The sequence below is a fragment of the Macrobrachium rosenbergii genome, chromosome 11 (assembly GCF_040412425.1).
Source record: "Macrobrachium rosenbergii isolate ZJJX-2024 chromosome 11, ASM4041242v1, whole genome shotgun sequence".
Taxonomy (NCBI): domain Eukaryota; kingdom Metazoa; phylum Arthropoda; class Malacostraca; order Decapoda; family Palaemonidae; genus Macrobrachium; species Macrobrachium rosenbergii.
The window spans coordinates 25934890-25954261 of NC_089751.1; the positions used below are offsets into that span (position 1 = coordinate 25934890).

The window sequence follows — 19372 nt, forward strand, 5'->3', positions numbered from 1 at the left end:
AAAAGGAAAAGTAGAAAAACTCTTCCCATTATTTTTTTCATACTGTGATGTACTTTCTATGTATGAAGCCGCATTGCAATAGCTCTAAAAATGAAGGTGAATCATTTTTAATTTTTTTATTTATTTTTTATTTTTTTAATAAAATCCAAAATAATCATCCGATCACTCTCAAATTTTTCCTGGAACATCACCTTATATATATGTATAACATAAAAATTCCATAAAAATCGGAGCATTATTTCTATGTAAGCGTGCGCTCCCCTTAAGCCACTACCCCTATCTACCACTAGGGGTGCAGTGGCAGCACCCTCTAATGTAGCAGGTGCATCAACCCCTGTGGTAGTGGCCCAGCCATCTGGGTCAAGTGCTTGGCCTGTTGAGGCTAGAGTATAAGCCTCCAAGGAGGATAAGATGGCATTCAACCCAACCACCTTGGAATTGTCTCGGGCAGAGTCTGCCTGATTTAATGAGACTGAGGAGCAAAAGCACCAAAAGAGGAGACGTTCCCCCTCATCTTCTCCTCCAATTAAACATGCACCACTCTGTAATAGATACGAAGTACTAAGCTTGATGCAAGAACCCCAGCCTGAATTTATATAAACTGACAAGACAGAGAAACAAAATGACACCAGTAAATCAACAGATAATAAACCAAACCTGTCAAGACCAGTCCTCTCCAAATCATCTCTTGATAATACTCATAAACGAGAGTAAATGAGAAGGCTCCATTCAAAGGGCCTTCCACCAAGCCCAAAAAATAGTTGTCACATCAATACTACAATGGAACTGTAGAGGCCTTAGGGCTCGAAGTGGAGAGCTGAAGGTACTGCTTCATGACCATAGCCCAGGTATTGTGTATCTACAGGAAACTAAGCTTGGAAGCACACAATATAATCCTGGGTTAAATTACAGCATATATAATTCTCCACCACCAATCAGAGATATAGCTATGGGAGGTGCAGCAATTATTGCGCATAAGTCGTTCAACACTCCTTGCTATCAATTAACACTCATCTGCAAGCTGTAGCAGTAACTTTCATTTTAGACAAGCAAATTACAGTTTGCGCCATCTACCTTCCTCCTGATTTGGATTTCACTTATAATGATACTGTATTCATTTACTGATCAATCAGCTTCCTACTCCTTTCCTCCTCCTTGGTGATTTTAATGCTCACAACCCTATATGGGGTGGGAACACGACAGATACCAAGGGTAGGACGTTGGAGGATGTTATGGATGATCATAATATCACTATACTCAATAATGGAGCCATGACCTACCATAACATCTACTCCAATACTTATTTCACTATTGATCTTTTGCTCATCTAGTGTTCACATTGATTATGAATGGTCAGTAAATGAATATCCAAATGGTAGTGACCACTTCCCAATTCATATAAAAACAGTTAAGAATCATAATAGGCAAGTATACTATGAAAAAATAAAAAAAGGGGTTATGTACACACTGACAAAGATTTTTCAAGTTTAAGAACTGACAGCATCAAATGTGATAACTAATATTTTCTTGAGATGTTTCATATGACCTTGTACATATGGATTAGTTTCATATGATCTTGTAGCAAGGATCAGTTTTATATGACCTTGTCTGCAAGGACCAGTTTCATATGAACTTGTGCTTAAGGATCAGTTTCATATGACCTTGTGTGCAAGGATCAGTTTCATATGACCTTATATGCAAGGATCAGTTTCATATGACCTTGTGTGCAAGGATCAGTTTTATATGACCTTATATGCAAGGATTAGTTTCATATGACCTTGTGTGCAAGGATTACAGTAGTTTCATAAGACCTTGTATGCAAGTGATATCAGAGGTGTAGGAATGAATATAAGAGAAACAGAAATCAACCATTATATCAATGATGCTATTGGGACAATGCCAAAGTTACACAACAAAAATAGAGAACCTTTAAGAGTGATTAAGGCTATAGAGCCAGGTCAATATAATTAAACCTTGGAATTTGCAAGACTGTTTGGAGTTCAGCTGACACAACAATTTACTGAAAAGAATACTGGCAGTAAAATGGTACTAATATGAATGAAGCTATTAATAGCATACTGAAGAAGGTTCTGGGCTAACTTGAGTTCCTCTTTAGATTTAGATCTATGCCACATTTACTTACGGTATACTTAAAAAGACATTTCTAGGGCCTCACAATACTTCATATAATGTACAATAACTTTTTAGCACTTTTTACCAATATAGTGGGTGTGAATTACTAGTACACAAACTTATAACTAAAACTATGAGATGCTGGTCTACACTTACAAGTTGCAGAGCTTCTTTACTTCTATACAGTACATAACATTTTCTGTAAATTCTTTTTCTTACCTGGCATTATCATTGTCAACTGGTCAGGAAGGTCTAGCCTACAAGTAATATTCCAAGTCTGACAAAAAAGTTGTTGTATATACATGGAAGATATTGGACGAGATCTACCACCTTCTTGCTTGGTCAAAAAGTAAACTGTTGCTTCGAACCTGTAAATAAAGCAGCCGAATTTGAGATGATAAGTTACTGTACAAGGTTTGAATCATTTTTACTTTTGTCTGCTTACTGTCATAATTTTTTCTTTTTAATTTCATGATTGTTTTCCTACCACATTGTTATTACTTTCAGATGTTAACATTTATTGTCCATGTTGTTTGATAAGTTTCTAAAGATTATTTTCTCTGGTGTTTTTGCTCATGAAGAATCTGTCGTTTACACTGATTTAGGAAGAAATACAGCCATGATGGAACTGGAGAACAAGTCCCAGAAATTCCAATTTAGCATATGATATTGGGACATGGGTGGGCTTCCCTTAAAAAAAAACCCAGCCAGATTTACCTATCAAAATGGAATAAGGATTTTACAGAATCAAAGAACAACCAAAAGTGAACAAACCTGTAATGTTTAGAAGATGACACTCTGAAACTTACTGTTGATTCTTGAAAATGGATGTAATTACATGTATTTTAATCAATCAACAATGACTTTTTGGACAGACTTACTTCTAACAAGATCAAAAGAAATACTGACTAGCGTAAAAACAGTACATTTTCTTCACTCATTGTTTTCATTATTTATAAATCTGTACCGAAAAAAAATTGAGTGATGGCAGACATTCTGATACTAATGACATAAAGATTCAAATGGTCGGACTGGAGGTGTTCTGATGTAAGTTAAACAATATTTTTGTTCTATAGTGTTACCCTTTGGCTATGTGGAAGATGAAGCTTAATAATGGCTTCCATAATTAGTAATCTATGATCCATCCATCAGCTTCATTGGAGGAACTAGACCTATGAAGGCAGGAGTGTGCTAAAAACATACTGCTAGGCCCAGATCATGGGGTTGTTGATGACACTGCCCATATGTTTCAACTGGACTTTTCACTGTCCACAATCCCTGTATAGACATGGCACTGGAAATTTATTGTGTTGCTGTCTGATTAGAATGCATTAAAAGGCATCCACCACCTTCACGCAAGGATTAGTTTCATATGACCTTATGTACAAGGATTAGTTTCATATGACCTTGTGTACAAGGATTAGTTTCATATGACCTTGTGTATAACGATTAATTTCATATGACCTTGTGTGCAAACATTAGTCTCATATGACCTTGTATGCAAGGATTAGTTTCACATAACCTTGTGTGCAAGGATTAGTTTAATTTGACTTTATATGCAAGGATTAGTTTCATATGATCTGTGCAAGGATAGTTCATATGACCTTATATGCAAGATTTAGTTCCATATGACCTTGTGTGTAAGGATTAGTTCCATATGACCTTGTGTATAAGGATTAGTTTCACATGACCTTGTGTGCAAGGATTAGTTTCAAATGACCTTGTGTACAAGGATTAGTTTCATATGACCCTGCGTGCAATGATTAGTTTCATATGACCTTATATGCAAGGATCAGTTTCATATGACTTATTAAGGGTGGAGCATCAAGGGGGAACTTATTAAGAGTGGAAAATGAAGGGGGAACATTTTAAGGTTGGAACACGAAGGGGGAACTTATTAAGGGTGGAAAATGAAGGGGAACTTACTAAGGGTGGAACATGAAAGGGAAACTTATTAACCCTTAAACGCCTACTGGATGTATCATACGTCGACTAAAATTGTCTGTTGGGTGCCAAGTGGACGTAACGTACGTCGACTACAGAAAATTTCAACCTTCGGTCAACTTTGACTCGACCGAAATGGTCGAAAAACGCAATTGTAAGCTAAAACTCTTACATTCTAGTAATATTCAATCATTTTCCTTCATTTTGCAACAAATTGGAAGTCTCTAGCACAATATTTCGATTTATGGTGAATTTTTGAAAAAACTTTCTCCTTACGTCCGCGCTGTAACTCGGCCGAAAATTTCAGAAATTCTTTCGTCATTTTGTCGTAATTTTTGCACTGTTTTATATTAGCCGTTACATAAAGTTTTATATATGAAAATGTGCGCAATTTCATGTAAAATACAACAAAATACAACCCATGGTTGTAGCTTTTATCAGTTTGGAAATATTTTCATATAAATCTCGATAACTGCCAAAATTTCAACCTTCGGTCAACTTTGACTCGACCGAAATGGTCAAAAAACCCTATTGTAAGCTAAAACTCTTACATTCTATTAATATTCAATCATTTACCTTCATTTTGCAACAAATTGGAAGTCTCTAGCACAATATTTCGATTTATGGTGAATTTTTGAAAAAACTTTCTCCTTACGCTCTTGTGCTAACTCGGCCGAAAATTTCAGAAATTCTTTCGTCATTTTGTCGTAATTTTTGCACTGTTTTATATTAGCCGTTACATAAAGTTTTATATATGAAAATGTGCGCAATTTCATGTAAAATACAACAAAATACAACCCATGGTTGTAGCTTTTTATCAGTTTGGAAATATTTTCATATAAATCTCGATAACTGCTAAAATTTCAACCTTCGGTCAACTTTGACTCGACCGAAATGGTCGAAAAACCCTATTGTAAGCTAAAACTCTTACATTCTATTAATATTCAATCATTTACCTTCATTTTGCAACAAATTGGAAGTCTCTAGCACAATATTTCGATTTATGATGAATTTTGAAAAAACTTTTTCCTTACGTCCGCGCAGAAATTCTTTAGTCACGTTGTCGTAATGTTTGCACCGTTTTATATTAGTCATTACATAAAGTTTTATATATGGAAATGTGTGCAATTTCATGTAGAATACAACAGAAAATAACTCATGGTTATAGCTTTTTTCAGTTTCGAAATATTTTCATATAAATCACAATAACTGCCAAAATTTCAACCTTCGGTCAACTTTAACTCGACCAAAATGGTAAAAAAACGCAATTATAAGCTAAAACTCTTACATTCTAGTAATATTCAATCATGTACCTTCATTTTTCAACAAACTGGAAGTCTCTAGCACAATATTTCGATTTATGGTGAATTTCTGAAAAAAAAAAAACTTTTTCCTTACGCCTGCCTTGCGTAACTCGGCCAACATCTCAGAAATTCTTTCGCCTCGTTGTCGTAATGTTTGCATCGTTTTACATTAGTCGTTACATAAACTTTTATATATGAAAATGTGCGCAATTTCATGTAGAATACAACAGAAAATAATTCATGGTTGTAGCTTTTATCACTTTTGAAATATTTCACATAAATCACGATAACTGCCAAAATTTCAACCTTCGGTCAACTTTAACTCGACCGAAATGGTCGAAAAACGCAATTGTAAGCTAAAACTCTTACATTCTAGTAATATTCAATCATTTACCTTTATTTTGCAATAAATTGGAAGTCTCTAGCACAATATTTCGATTTATGGTGAATTTTTGAAAAAAACATTTTCCTTATGTCCGCGCGGTAACTCGGCCGAACATCTCAGAAATTCTTTCGTCACGTTGTCGTAATGTTTGCACCGTTTTATATTATTCGTTACATAAACTTTTATATATGAAAATGTGCGCAATTTCATGTAGAATACAACAGAAAATAACTCATGGTTGTAGCTTTTATCAGTTTTGAAATATTTTCATATAAATTACGATAAATAGAAAAAATTCGACCTTCGGTCAACTTTAACTCAACCAAAATGGTCGAAAACTGCAATTGTAAGCTAAAACACTTACAGTCTAGTAATATTCAATCAATTAGCTTCATTTTTCAACAAACGGGAAGTCTCTAGCACAATATTTCGATTTATGGTGAATTTTTGAAAAAATTTTTTTACGTCCGCTACATTCTGGATTCATGCATCATATTGTGATAATATTTTCTCTGTGTTGCTTTGATCGTTTTACAATTTGTTATATACCAAAATCATCGCAATTTAGTGTACAACACAAAGAAAAAAAAATAATCTGTTAGCTTTAACCGTTTTGCTCACAGCGCGATCTGTATAAAATTATATATGAAAAATATTTTTTGCGCTGTCATATATTTCAATATTTATATATGATAATGATATTTTTTTTCATTTCTGACGGTTGCATACTAAACTTCAGGCAATGACAAAAAAAAGGAGCCAAAAATGAACTCTTAATCTTAAAAACTAAGCGTGCTGTGATATTTTGAAAAAACTTTTTTCCGCTTCAGGCGCTAACTCCCGAACGTCGCGCATACGGAGACGTTTTTGTAAATAGAGGCTCGGCGTTTAAGGGTTAAGGGTGTAACATGAAGGGGGAACTTGTTTAGGGTGGAAAATGAAAGGGAACTTAAGGGTGGAACATGAAGGGGAACTTATTAAGGGTGAAACACGTAGGGGAACTTAGTATGGGTCATGGGCCAATTCTTTCTTCTCAAGCTGTATTTAGAATTTCAAGCTCTGTCTAGACGATAAGAATCGTCCTTCACCCCTTGGTAGGCAATGGCTCCATCAGCACAGAAATACAGCACAAAAGGAAAAAAGTCTCAGCAGCACACAGGGGATGGCCACAGCACCTTTCATTGTGAAAATGCAAGGGCTATGCTGAAATAGCATACAATCAGCACACTACCCTCGACTCCACACATAATGTGCACACACACACACATACATTTATTCTGGGTTGCTGAACAGTGCTTCTTCTTTTAGTTTAAGCTGGCCCTATTCCACCACAGGTTCTTTGTGGTGGCCATATATTGGCTATTTTGGATTGTATATATGAAATTGGTAACATAAATTACTGACTGTTAATTTTCTTTTATTGAATATTAATGTTTTTTTCACATTATCAGTCATTGTTCTCTCTCCCATTAACATTATTAGTGCCTCCATCTCACCAGAGGCCTGCTGTGGTGAGAGACCACCCCAACAATACATTTAGCTGGCCTGTCTTTAAAGTGTTTTTAGTCAAGACTTTAAAAAGTAAACAAGTGTTGTAAGTACCCAATAAGAGATATGTTGAAAGCTGTTGGTGAACTTTGTGTGCAGTCTGGTGTCTATAGTATTTTTCATAGTGTCTGGTGTCTATAGTATTTTTAATAAAGTTCAACTAGTATGGCAAATAGCAATTGAAAGAAAGTGGAAAGCGCACAGTGACACTCATCAGGGCTTGTGCAAAATTGGCAACTACCATATGGGAGAAATCGGTATCAACACTGTTACAAATTCTTCTAACCTAAATGCACTGTGCAACAAAACTTGACACAGCTGGTTTGTGTGTGTATATGCAAAGAATATGAAGAAACTGGATACTAGTGTTCTGTTGTTCTTGACTGGAAATACATGTTTTGGAAGCAGGACAATGTTGGAATTCCCTAAACAACTTTACAGTTTTCAGAGAATCCCAATCAACTTGGTCTTGATGTGCGCTGTTTACATTTGTTGTGACCTGTTCATATTACTAAAGTTGTAATAAGACTGTTGTAGGCATAATTTATAAAGAAAGTATGGTTAGGTTAGTGTACGCATGATGATCATCAAAAGCTAAATGATAAGGAATGAATATTGACTATAGGTATTGTCTACAGGTATTCAGTGTTGACCTATGCTAACTGTAGGTTTCGTAAATAAAACTATTAGCAAATAAATCTAGTACTGATTGTATGATTTATTCCCAATGATTGCTGAAATGAACCACTGCTCTTGCTCCATACCTCTTCAATTGATTAACACTGTTCCAAAGAGGAAAGAAACCACATCTTGCTCTTGGACAGCCTGCAAAAACCAGTGGTTATCTGTAAAGTACTCATGCATAATTCTGCCCAAGTCATCTGAACAATTCCTTATTGTTAAATGCACATTAAACAATATCTGTACACTTAAGAGCAGTTACCTGTCAAACTGCTACAAGTGCATTTGACGATGCAGTGTAGCTGAGGGAAATGTGAATAAATGAGTGTTAAGAGGAAGGTCAGCAAATATACTGTAGTGCTAGTATACTGTTAAATACACAAAGAATGGTGATTCTTATATAAGGAACTTACTGAAGTTGTGATGCAGACAAGGTAAAAGAAAAACTGAAATAACATTGTCTTACAATCATCTAAAAGAAGACCCTCTAAAAGTACCTCACCATCACTCAATATACACAATGTGGGTTTACTGTGTTGAAGCACAATTTCAAGCACAGATTTTTTGTAAATTTCAGCCAAATATACACCACAATTTAAATACTTTCTTTTCCAATACAATATAAAGAAGAAAAAAGTAATAGTGTAACACATTTTTCAATAAATAGTGATTTTGTGGGTTACTACTGGCCAAAATAATTGCACTGAAAAAGTCACCTTTCAACATAGCACAAGAGTAATAATCTGAATTGTACTTGAGCTGACATGAAGGGAAGAGAAATGAGACATAGTGCAATCAAAAACAATCCACAATGAGACAAATGTGAGCAGTATTTTATCTCTTACCTGTTACAAGGTGTGATGGAACCAGGAGCACACAAACTCATACCTCGGCTAAGAACATCAATTTTCACACCTCGGAGAAGGACACCTATGTGATCTCCAGCTTCAACTTTTGGAACAGACTTTTTGAAAACCTGCAAACAAAAAGTTCTTTAACATTATAATTATATCCAAAATACAGTAAACCCCCCGTATTCGCGTTCTCACGATTCGCGGACTCACGCATTCACGGGTTTCTCTATGGAACATATCTACCCATTATTTGCGGAAAATTCGCCCATTCGCGGTATTTTTCACTGTGAAACATTCACTAATTACTGTATTTTCAGATAATTTTCATGAATAAATGCGCTTTTTGTGATGATAAAACTATTAAAATACTCAGGTATAAGCATTTTTACAGGGTTTTTCTTGTGTTTAAACTATCAAAATGGGCAGTTCTAAGTGTTTTTAGAGGGGTTTTATGTATTCGCGGATTTTAGCTAATCACAGGGGGGTGTGGTACCCATCCCCAACGAATACGGGGGGTTCACTGTAAAGGTAAAAGATCTACTCAAAATTTTGGCACAAACTTTAACTGTATTTAATAGTTTTGAAGACCATAAACCTCATTGGATCACCCCCCCCAACAAAAAAGATTCAATCTTTTCGAAAGTTAAATTCCTACCTCTACCGAAATAAAACTTGTTGCCTGCCATCAGGTCCTTCTTAGGCAAGTTTTGTATTTTAAAAAATCTACAGAATCTTGCTAATAATCAAACAATTTGAATATAAATATGACCAACTTGTGGGTAACTAAGAAATTTGTTCACAAAATCCTAAGGTAATTGTTTGAGGTTTCAATTTCTTGCAGTTATAGGTTGTGCAGTCCACCCCAGAAGGTCCCTTCTTACTTATACTACCATTCCTATCTCTCCCCAAACCTATTCACTTGTTGCCAGTCACGATACGCACCTATGGTAAAATTTTCACGAAAAGTTATCTACAATATAACTTTTTGTATAATCCTGCTAAAAAATATAAAAATATACAAACCAAACTGAAAGGTAAAAACTGGACCAAAAACAACCAGTAAAGCACATGCAATAATAAATTTAAATTACTATAAAAAAAAATTTACTAGCTATTGCCCAAAGGTAGTAAAACCTACAAGATGACTGGCATCCAAATTTTAAAACATTATAGCAAAGTATGAGTGGGCAGAACAGTTCATGAAACCTTGAAGTTAACTAGCATTTCACCTGAGGCCCTTGATACAGATCCTGGTACAGTACACTTTAAATCTATATTATGCATTTTGAATTTTGCTTGGATTTCTATTTTCTGATTTCAAACCCTTTTCAATATTTTATAACTAACTTTGTTTTGGTTTCACACTGACATTGACAAGAGATCCCTTAGGCACATCTTAAATACAGCATATTTTTGAAGTACAGTGGACCCCTGCTACATTGCAGTGCAGTTATTCGAGGACTTTTCTGTGTAACACATTTTTCAATAAATTGCAGAAAATTTGGTAATTCGCAGACTTTTTGTAGAGCAATATTCACTAATTACTCTATTTTCAGTTTATTTTCGTGACTAAATATATTTTTTTTTATAGCGTAGTCGCTTGTTTCGTCCTCAAGGAGTTACCGCCTATGGTGACTAGCCTAATATTGTAAAGTCACCTACAGAGCCGTCAGCGGAGTCTCCATCGAACGTGTCATTCGCTAAGTCTCCGCTGAGCAAGTTTTCAATTGGTCACTTAAGCGGTCACGATTTCATTCATTTAAACTATGTATGTATTTGCTCACCTGTCGTCAATTGTGTATCTCGTATTTCTTCATTCACAGGCATCAAGATTATATCCATATTGGAATTCTGTCTGTTTTTATATTGTAAAGTGTACTTGCTCTGTATATTATTGTTAATTATTATCGACCTCAGGTCACACACAATCTCATTGTCTTTCGCGGCACGGCGCCAGTCTGCCGCTATATAAACTGCCTGGATCTGAAATAAAGCAGCAGTTCTCTTTTACCTGCTCGTTTTTTTTGCACCTCTTACAATATCAAAGAAATATCTTTTAGCCTGGTCTTGTAGCCGGGTATTGTGTCGTAATGAAAACACTATGACACGTGATGATGGACTCAAAGATAAGAGGGCATTTTCCCTTATCTTCAGCGAAGCTAAACCCAGTTTTCTAACATCAATAGCTGGAAGAAGTGACTATTGCGAATGCACGTCCGCCATCTTGTTTTTGACCGGGCAGGCAAAAGACCAGAATCCATTACCCTCTTCTAGCCAACGAAATGTGTATGGCAAGTCAGTGCTCCTCACAAAATCGCTTCGATTCTAAATTTTTTCATCAGCGAGGATCATTGAAACATCTAAACTTGAAAGTTAAGTGCTTATTTTTAAGCTTCAGTTAAAAATTTGTTAGTTTAAACTGTGGAAAAGGTGTTTAGTTTGTGTACGGAAGCAGGATACCGGACTTTGCTTTGTGAGCACATGGTCGGTGCTCTCTCACAATCTCTTTGTTATTTGTGAAAAGCGAATAAATTTGAAGAACTGATAATTCTATTTAGGAGTTTTAACTAAAGAAATGTTTCACAATTTATTATTAATTTAGATAATCCTTTCAGATAACAATGTCTACAATAGCCTAGGCAGTAGCCTAACAAATTCAGTGAGAATAATTTAGACTATAGTGATGTTGTCTGTAGCCTATAACCTCGGATTACATAGCCTAAAGGTAACTTAAATAACCTGGATTAGGTAGTAACCATACCACCTGCCATGAGCATAGTCCTTGTAAAAAACAAGACAAATTTGCTTGGTTGCCAGATATGTGCAAAATTTGTAGTGTCCTCTTGGCAGCAAGTTTTAAGGACAAATCAGCTTGTTTTAAGCTGTCATGATGGGTCCTAGGGTTCAGCAAGGGGGACGAAGGGGGAGGCTCTATCTTTCCGGCAGAACTCCGGCTGCAGATATCTAACCCCTTCTCAGAAGATCTGTTTGGACCAAAACCCAGTAACATTAGTCCCCAATACCTCCATTGCAGAGGAAATAAAGGAAGTTCCACTTGGAGGTGATTTTTCTTACAAATGAAGATGATATTGCTACCGAAATGGCCTTGCTGTACCCAGATGGATCAGGGACACAACCTTCAGCTAGCCATGGGAAAAATTTCCAGAAGGAATTCAATCCCCCATGCAGCTTTCAGAGGCTGATCAGGATCCTTTCCCCAAAAGGGATATAAGGATCCACTTAACCCCAATTGAACTGACATTTTCGGAGGGGTATAGTAACTCATCCAGGACCTCTGCCCCTAGGGTAACAGGCAGTCACAGTTCAGCTGTGGATGCTCAGTCAGATTATGCAAGCTCCCCAAAAAGGGGATAAACAGTTTGCAGCATTTGATCAATTCCGTAAGGAAGTTATGAGTAACATCAAAATGCCCTTACCACAGAACGGCCATATATAATGGGCATATTGCATCATCCTAAGCAGGAAATTAAAGAAATCAAGTCAGTGATGTACACTCCAAGTCAGTGATGTACACTCCAAAGTATAAAAGTATTGCATCCTGCAACCGAAAAGGGAGAGTGGAAACAAATTCTGACCAAACTAGGTCCAAGATTAGAATTCCAACTGGAACCAACAAAACAGCCAGTTTGAACTACAAAACTTCAGATCAAAACATAACAGGGGCTCCAATATTCTCCCCTGATGATACTGATAATCCTTGGTGAGATGCTTCAATGTGCATTTCCTCTCCTGATGGTAAGTATCTAATTAATGAGAGAAAAACCATGATCAAAGTTGTACATGTGGAGTTGAGAGACAGAAAAGTTAAGTATATCTTAGTTTTACCAGACCGCTGAGCTGATTAACAGCTCTCCTAGGGCTGGCCCGAAGGATTAGACTTATTTACGTGGATAAGAACCAGTTGGTTACTTAGCAACGGGACCTACAGCTTATTGTGGAATCCGAACCACATTATAGCAAGAAATGAATTTCTATCACCAGAAATAAATTCCTCTCATTCTTCTTTAGCCGGCTGGAGACTCGAACTCGGGCCTAGCGAGTGCTAGCGCACAACTCTACTGACTCGCCCAATGAGAGACAGGGCAGCATTCAACCTCTTATGTGGGGATAAAGCACTGAAAGCTATAAATGATGCCCTTTACCAGGTCAACGGAAGGTGGATCTATACTCCCATTATGAATAAAATCAAACCAAGTACCCCCAGCCTTCAGTCCCTTCACTTTTAAAATAATTAACCATGTGAAGGCAGGCTTTCAGAATTACATAGTAACTACAAAATGGGAGCCAATGACAGAACTAAAACCATTTGCTAAAGTCCTCCCAATTTCAAAAAAATCCACCAAGGAATGGGCAAGGCTTCAACTCCCTTTTGAAAGGCAAAAGCTTCCCTCAGATGTGGCTATTAAGCAATCTGGGACCCCTATGAGAAGAATCTCAGATGAGACAGCTTCATCAGAATTCCGTGCTAGGACTCATCTCCTTAGTATCTTAACCTCTTCCACTCTGCTAGAACTTGTCACCAAAAGGCTTCATGAAGATTCTAGGACAATTTTTGCTGTTGTGGCTAAAAGTCTTATGAGAATCCTATAGGAAGCACTCTATGACTTTTTAGACTAGCGCATAAAAGCGCAAATGGAAAGATTGGAATGGCTCCAACAAGTCACTTCCCAATGTGACTGCTTTATTACAATCTAACCACTTCTGTATGGACCTGTTTGAGGATTCTGTTGTAACTCAACTCAAAGAGCAAGCTTGCCAACAACATTGTACAGTGTACGCTCTTCTGGGAAAAAGGAAAATTCAGGAAACAAAAAACCTGGAATTTCCCTTTACCAAATCCAAACAAGGCTCGCTTTGATCAAAAATCATAAAAGCTCACAGTCACCTCCAAAAATTTTCCTCATAAACAGGTAGGTGGTCAGAAGAGACAACCCCCTTCAAAGGGACAGCAACAACCACATGAGCAAGGACATCCTTTTCACAAGGTCCAAAATCCGTCATATAAAGGAAAAGGAAAAGCAATGCCTGGAATGACTATCGAGGGAAAAGGTAGAGGAAGAGGGGGATACCAACAGGAACTGTTTGGTCGGGGGTCGGCTTCAAAGACACCACAGGGAATGGAAGTCTTCTCCTTGGGGTCACAGCATTGTTCTCAATGGGCTGGAATGGAAATGGTCTCATCCCCTCCAACTTTTAAAGGGGTTCTTTCAAGAACCAGACCCCTCTCTGGAAGATTATGTGCAGAAGGTGTATATTTGCCACCAAGCACATCTCTTCAGTGTTCCCAAAAAGGATTCCTCCAAACAAAGAGTGATCCTCAACCTATCAACATTGAACAAGTACATTGTTTGCCAAAAGTTTCAGATGACTACTGTTGCCCAATTACGTTCAGTCATTCCAAACGGGACCTGGACAGTTTCTATAGATCTGAAAGATGCATACTGGCACATTCCTATCACCGCTCCCTTCCACCTCTTCTTAGGGCTCCAGATAGGGAAAGATACGTACAGGTTCAAAGTCATGCCTTTTGGGCTAAACATTGCCCCAATAATTTTGACAAAATTAGCAAATGTAGTTTTCCGGAAACTCAGGAAAGAAGGAATACAACTAATAGCTTACCTAGACAACTGGTTAATCTGGGGGTCCACAAGAAAAGAGTGCTTGAAAAACCTAAGAGCAGTGGTCAAAAGACCACAGTCAAAAGGTTTTATAATAAATTGGAAAAAATCCCACCTCATGCCCAGCAGACGCTTTCAGCGGCTGGGACTGTGTTGGGATACTCTTCAGGGCCAGTTGTCTCTCCCTATCAAAACTCAGAACAGAATAAGGAAAAACCTCAAAAGGTTCCTGGGACAGCCCAGAGTTTCCAGACGACAAATAGAACTCATGATGAGTCTGCTGCAGTTTGCATCAGTAATAGATACAATACTCAGATTGCAACTGAAAAACATGAACAAATTTTGGCTATTGCACGCGTGAAAAAAAGATGTGAGACCGATCTCACCAAAAGAATCATAAAGTTGGGGAGATACTTCGGCCTTGGACCTAGAAGGAATCTTTGGCAAAACAGGCCACCTTGACACCTCTACCTGTAAGAGTGACAATACACACATATGCCTCGTTGACAGGGTGGGGAGGACATTGGGAGGATTGTCTGGTGGCGGGGAGGTGGTCAGCTTCTCTGAGGAAGTGTCATATCAATTTCCTGGAACTGATAGCTGTCTTTTTGTCTCTCAAAAAACTCAAACCTCCAGAAGAGACACATATTCTGTTGGTTCTTGTTAGAACTTTGCTCTTTTTTTTATTATCTTTGGTTTACCCTATTTTGCTATTTATTTTAGTATCCCCATCAGGGTTTTAAGTTTTCTTTCTCCACGTTATTTTGAGTTTCCATTCCTGTTTTGATCCTTCGCCTGTTTTTTCTCAGAGTCCTGTTTTCAGTTTCCTTGGAGTATTCTGAGGTGTATTTGGAAGTCCCTGTGCCCTAGTTGAGCAGTCTAGTTCTGGCCTTTGTGCTGGTATGACATTTGGATTACAGCAAGCTTGCTCCTATATTCTGCAAGGATTCGCTTTACTCTAGCAGTGATAGCTGATTGCAACGCTGCTGCCTCACCTTGCTGTAGCCTTGGGTCCGTATCTGCCTAGGGGACCTCGCTGTGAGCAGGTATAAGTCCTTTATTTAAGTTTGGTGACATTGGAGAGACGTGGACCTTTCATGTGGAGGTCAGGCCTTTAGTCTGCAGGCTTTGAAGTACAGTGGGGAATACCTTCCCGCTTCTTTGACTCACATTCGGCCTTTGAAGTGTTGTGGGGGACCCCCTTCCCGCCTTGCCTTACTCTGTTATGTCCCATTGGATCAAAAGGCAGTTTCTCATATAAGGATCTTTGTGGAGATTAAAACTCTTAGTTGCCACTTTATATTTGTTAGGGCATCTTAGTTTTGTTAATTGTTAGGCTTCATTCTGGCCATTATTTTCTCCTTTCTTTCGGGACCCCCTTATTTTTGAGAATGTATGTTTTTGGTTTCTTTAATTAATAGTGTGGGTGTTTTGCTCAAATTATTATTATTGTATTCATTGTTTATTATGTGAATGTTATTCATGATGTATCTGTAGTGGTTCCAGCAATCATTTCTTATCTTTATTGTGTTTGTAAATACACTATAATATTTTTACTTTTGGTATTTGTATCCCTCTCTGTTAATATTTGCACAATGACTATTATCTCACCTATCGTGACTTTAACTTTGGAGAGCACCTGCTGAAATTCATTGTTCTTCCGCATACTCTAGTATATGTATGATAGCCCTTAGAGAAGGGTCCTGACTTATTTGGTGACCTTATAGCCAGGATTTTCAATCCTGTTTGGGTGTTCTCAGTGTGCAGTGTTAACCGTGAGGGTACTTGGCAGAGGTCTAACACCTCTTTAGGTTTTTCATATTTTGTATTGGAAGTTGTCGGTTCAAAATGGAGACTGTGGCTATTTTGGATGTAATTAGTGGTGAGGGCTGGCAAGAGAGGTTGGTGAATCTAAATAAGGATGAGTTGAATACGGTTGCTAACTATCTGAAGACTGAATGTGACCCCTCTATGAAAAAGGGTTTATTACTGTTAACAATTTATGAAGGGATTAAGTCTGTAAAGCCAGAGGATGATGAGGTGAAATCTGCAGTAACTGTAGACTTGCTGGAGAAACAAATTCAATTGCAGACTTTGGAATTTGAAATGGAAAAATTTAGGGCAAATGAGAGAGAGAGAGAGAAAGAAAGGTAATTCAAAAGAGAAAAATGGTTGGCTAACCCGTCTTCTCCCTCGTCGTCTTCCCCTGGTGTCACTGCTGGTCCAGTAATCAATTTGGTACAGGCTTTGAAGTTTGTTCCCACATTCCAAGAGTCACACGTGGCGGAGTTCTTTGTCTCTTTTGAAATGATGGTTGCTAGGTTGCAGTGGCCAGAGGAACACTGGACCACGTTGGTACAAAGTAAATTTGTTGGGAAAGCCTAGAAGGTTTATGTAATCTTAGATGAAAATTTGGCCTCAGATTATGAAAATGCTAAGGCTACTATATTGAAGGCGTATGAGTTAGTGATCAGACTTTTGTAGAGTTTGCCAGGGCGAAACAACAGTTTGCTGAGGACTAGTTTAAGTCAAGAGAGGTGGATAGCTTTGACAAGTTAAAGGAATTAGTGTTAATTGAAGAATTCAAGCATTGTGTCCCAAATAAATTAAAAACCCATTTGGAAGAATTAAAAATGGATAAGCTGCAGGAGGTGGCTGTAACCAGTGATGAATATGTGTTATTGCATAAAGTAGAGTTCCAGAATGTTATGCCCGAGGGAAGGTTGAACTGGAGTAATACCAGCCATGGTAATTATAGAGAAAATGCTAGTAGGGATAATTATGGCAGTAAGAGTCACCACATGCAACAAAGTAATAATCCTAATAATAATGTTTCTTTCAGGAATAATAATATTTCTTCCAGGAATGATAATATCTTTTACAGGAATAAAGTGAATAATTCTGGGAAGGATGTGGTCTGTTTCTTTTGTAAAAAAAAAAAAAAAAGGGGTCAAGTAAAAAGCAGGTGTTATGCTTTCAAGAAAATGCAACAATCTATGTGGAAACCGGTGATGAGTGTCGGAAATGAAAAGGCTGTGTCTGCCAAGGTCAAGACTGGAGATCAATGACTACCCAGTAGTTTTGCTAAATTCGTATCTCAGCGATTTTTGCTTATCGTCACGCTGTCGGAACGGAACCCCCACCGATAACTGGGGACTGCCTGTATATATACCAATGAGCAAGGGACAGGAATGCCCAAATACAGACATCAAATGGGAAGGTGGACAGGAATGCTCTTGAAAAGCCATTTGATTACATGTTTATTCCCAACTTTTCATAATCCATGATTACATCATCAGGGGTTCTAGAATTAAAAAACAAAAAGCAATGACAATACAGATTACAGAAAAAATATACAAGTTAAAGTTAGAACATAAAAAATGACACCAAGGAACAGGCAAAACACTCATTAATTAAAACAAATAGAACATATAAAAGACAAGTAAAAAAAAATATTTAAAAAATTTATATTTTAAAACACTAAAATTTAAAATCACACTAAGAAAACAAATAAATAAATAAATAAATAAATAAATAAAAGTGACTACGGTTGGCTACATACCCTTAGTCACTTTTATTTATTTATTTATTTCTTAATGTGATTTAAAATTTTAGTTTTAAAATATTAATATTTTAAATATAATTTTTTTCTTGTCTTTTGTATGTTCTATTTGTTTTAATTAATTTCTCAGTGTTTTTCCTGTTCCTCGGTGTCCTTTGTGTAAAATTTCACTTTTAAGTCGATTGCTGTTTATGTTCTGACTTTGCCTTATATATTTTTTCTGTAATTTTTATTGTCAATGTTTTTTGTTTTTCAACTCTAGAGCCCCTGATGATGTAATCATGGATTATGAAACACTGGGAATAAACATGTAATCAAAGGACTTTTCAAGAGTATTCCTGTCCACCTTCCCATTTGATGTGAGTGTATATATATATACAGTATACATTTTGTATGTATACATATACACACACACACACACACACACATATATATAAAGGATTTTGACAAAGGAAAAATCTATTTCTGGAGAGGGGCCCGTGTCACCCGGTGAAATAGTCCATTCAGCACTTATTTCTAGGTAATTCCGTTGCTAGATACCAGAGAAAGCTAAATGAAATGCTGGAGTTACTACCCCCAGAGCGAGCTCCACTAGATGGAGTCGTGTATGGAAAAGGGTGAACTACAAAAACACGGAACCCTATCCTATAGAGATTCCCAATGTCAAAAGTCCCAACGAGAGGGTGCCGATACAAGCCCATGCACTACTCATGGACTGTATACAAGGCAACACTAGCCGCATTCCATGTTAGCACCCACCTCACTAGAATGAAGTTTATCAAGGGAGGGAGAGAATGAAAAACAGGGTGGGTCACCCGGGTGACACGGGCCTCTCCAGAAATAGATTTTCCTTTGTCAAAATCCTTTTTCTGGATCGGGGTCCCGTGTCACCCGGTGAAATAATAACAGAGAAATAAACATCATTCTTATGCTATTAAAGACTTAAATAGAAACGTTGAAAACTAGGAGAATTCTACCTGAACATAAGTAAGGTCCTCTAAGTTCATGTAATGAAAATAATGTAAGTGGTCACCGTCTAAGATCATGAGCTTAGAATAGCACCTGAATAGGCCTGTATTAAGAAAATACTTCCTGCCTAATAGCAGACCCAATGACAGTGCCCCCCCTTTTTTAAAGGAGAGGACCTGACAAAATTAGCGAGGTCCTGTCTAAAAAGCCTGCAAGGAGAAAACTGGACACAGAAACAGACCTTGTAAAGGGGAGTACTTTCCAAGGTGACCACCGAAAATGAGGACCTTCAATGTAGATAGAAAGTTAGGGTGAGGAATTCACAACACTACCCTGAAGAGGGAAACCAAACT

The 19372-nt window shown here is 37.3% G+C and overlaps 1 protein-coding gene across 4 annotated transcripts in view; it reads right to left on the reverse strand.

Annotated features, from left to right (window-relative positions):
- The window catches only part of mEFTu2 (mitochondrial translation elongation factor Tu 2), an 84143-nt gene that overhangs the window by 12349 nt on the left and 52422 nt on the right, over window positions 1-19372 (reverse strand). For all 4 annotated transcript variants that reach the window (XM_067111387.1, XM_067111388.1, XM_067111386.1 and 1 more), the window contains 2 exons: window positions 8841-8971; window positions 2353-2501 (listed from right to left, as the gene is read on the reverse strand). In XM_067111387.1, the coding sequence (XP_066967488.1) occupies window positions 2353-2501; window positions 8841-8971 (280 nt within the window). The remainder of the gene's footprint in view (window positions 1-2352; window positions 2502-8840; window positions 8972-19372) is intronic.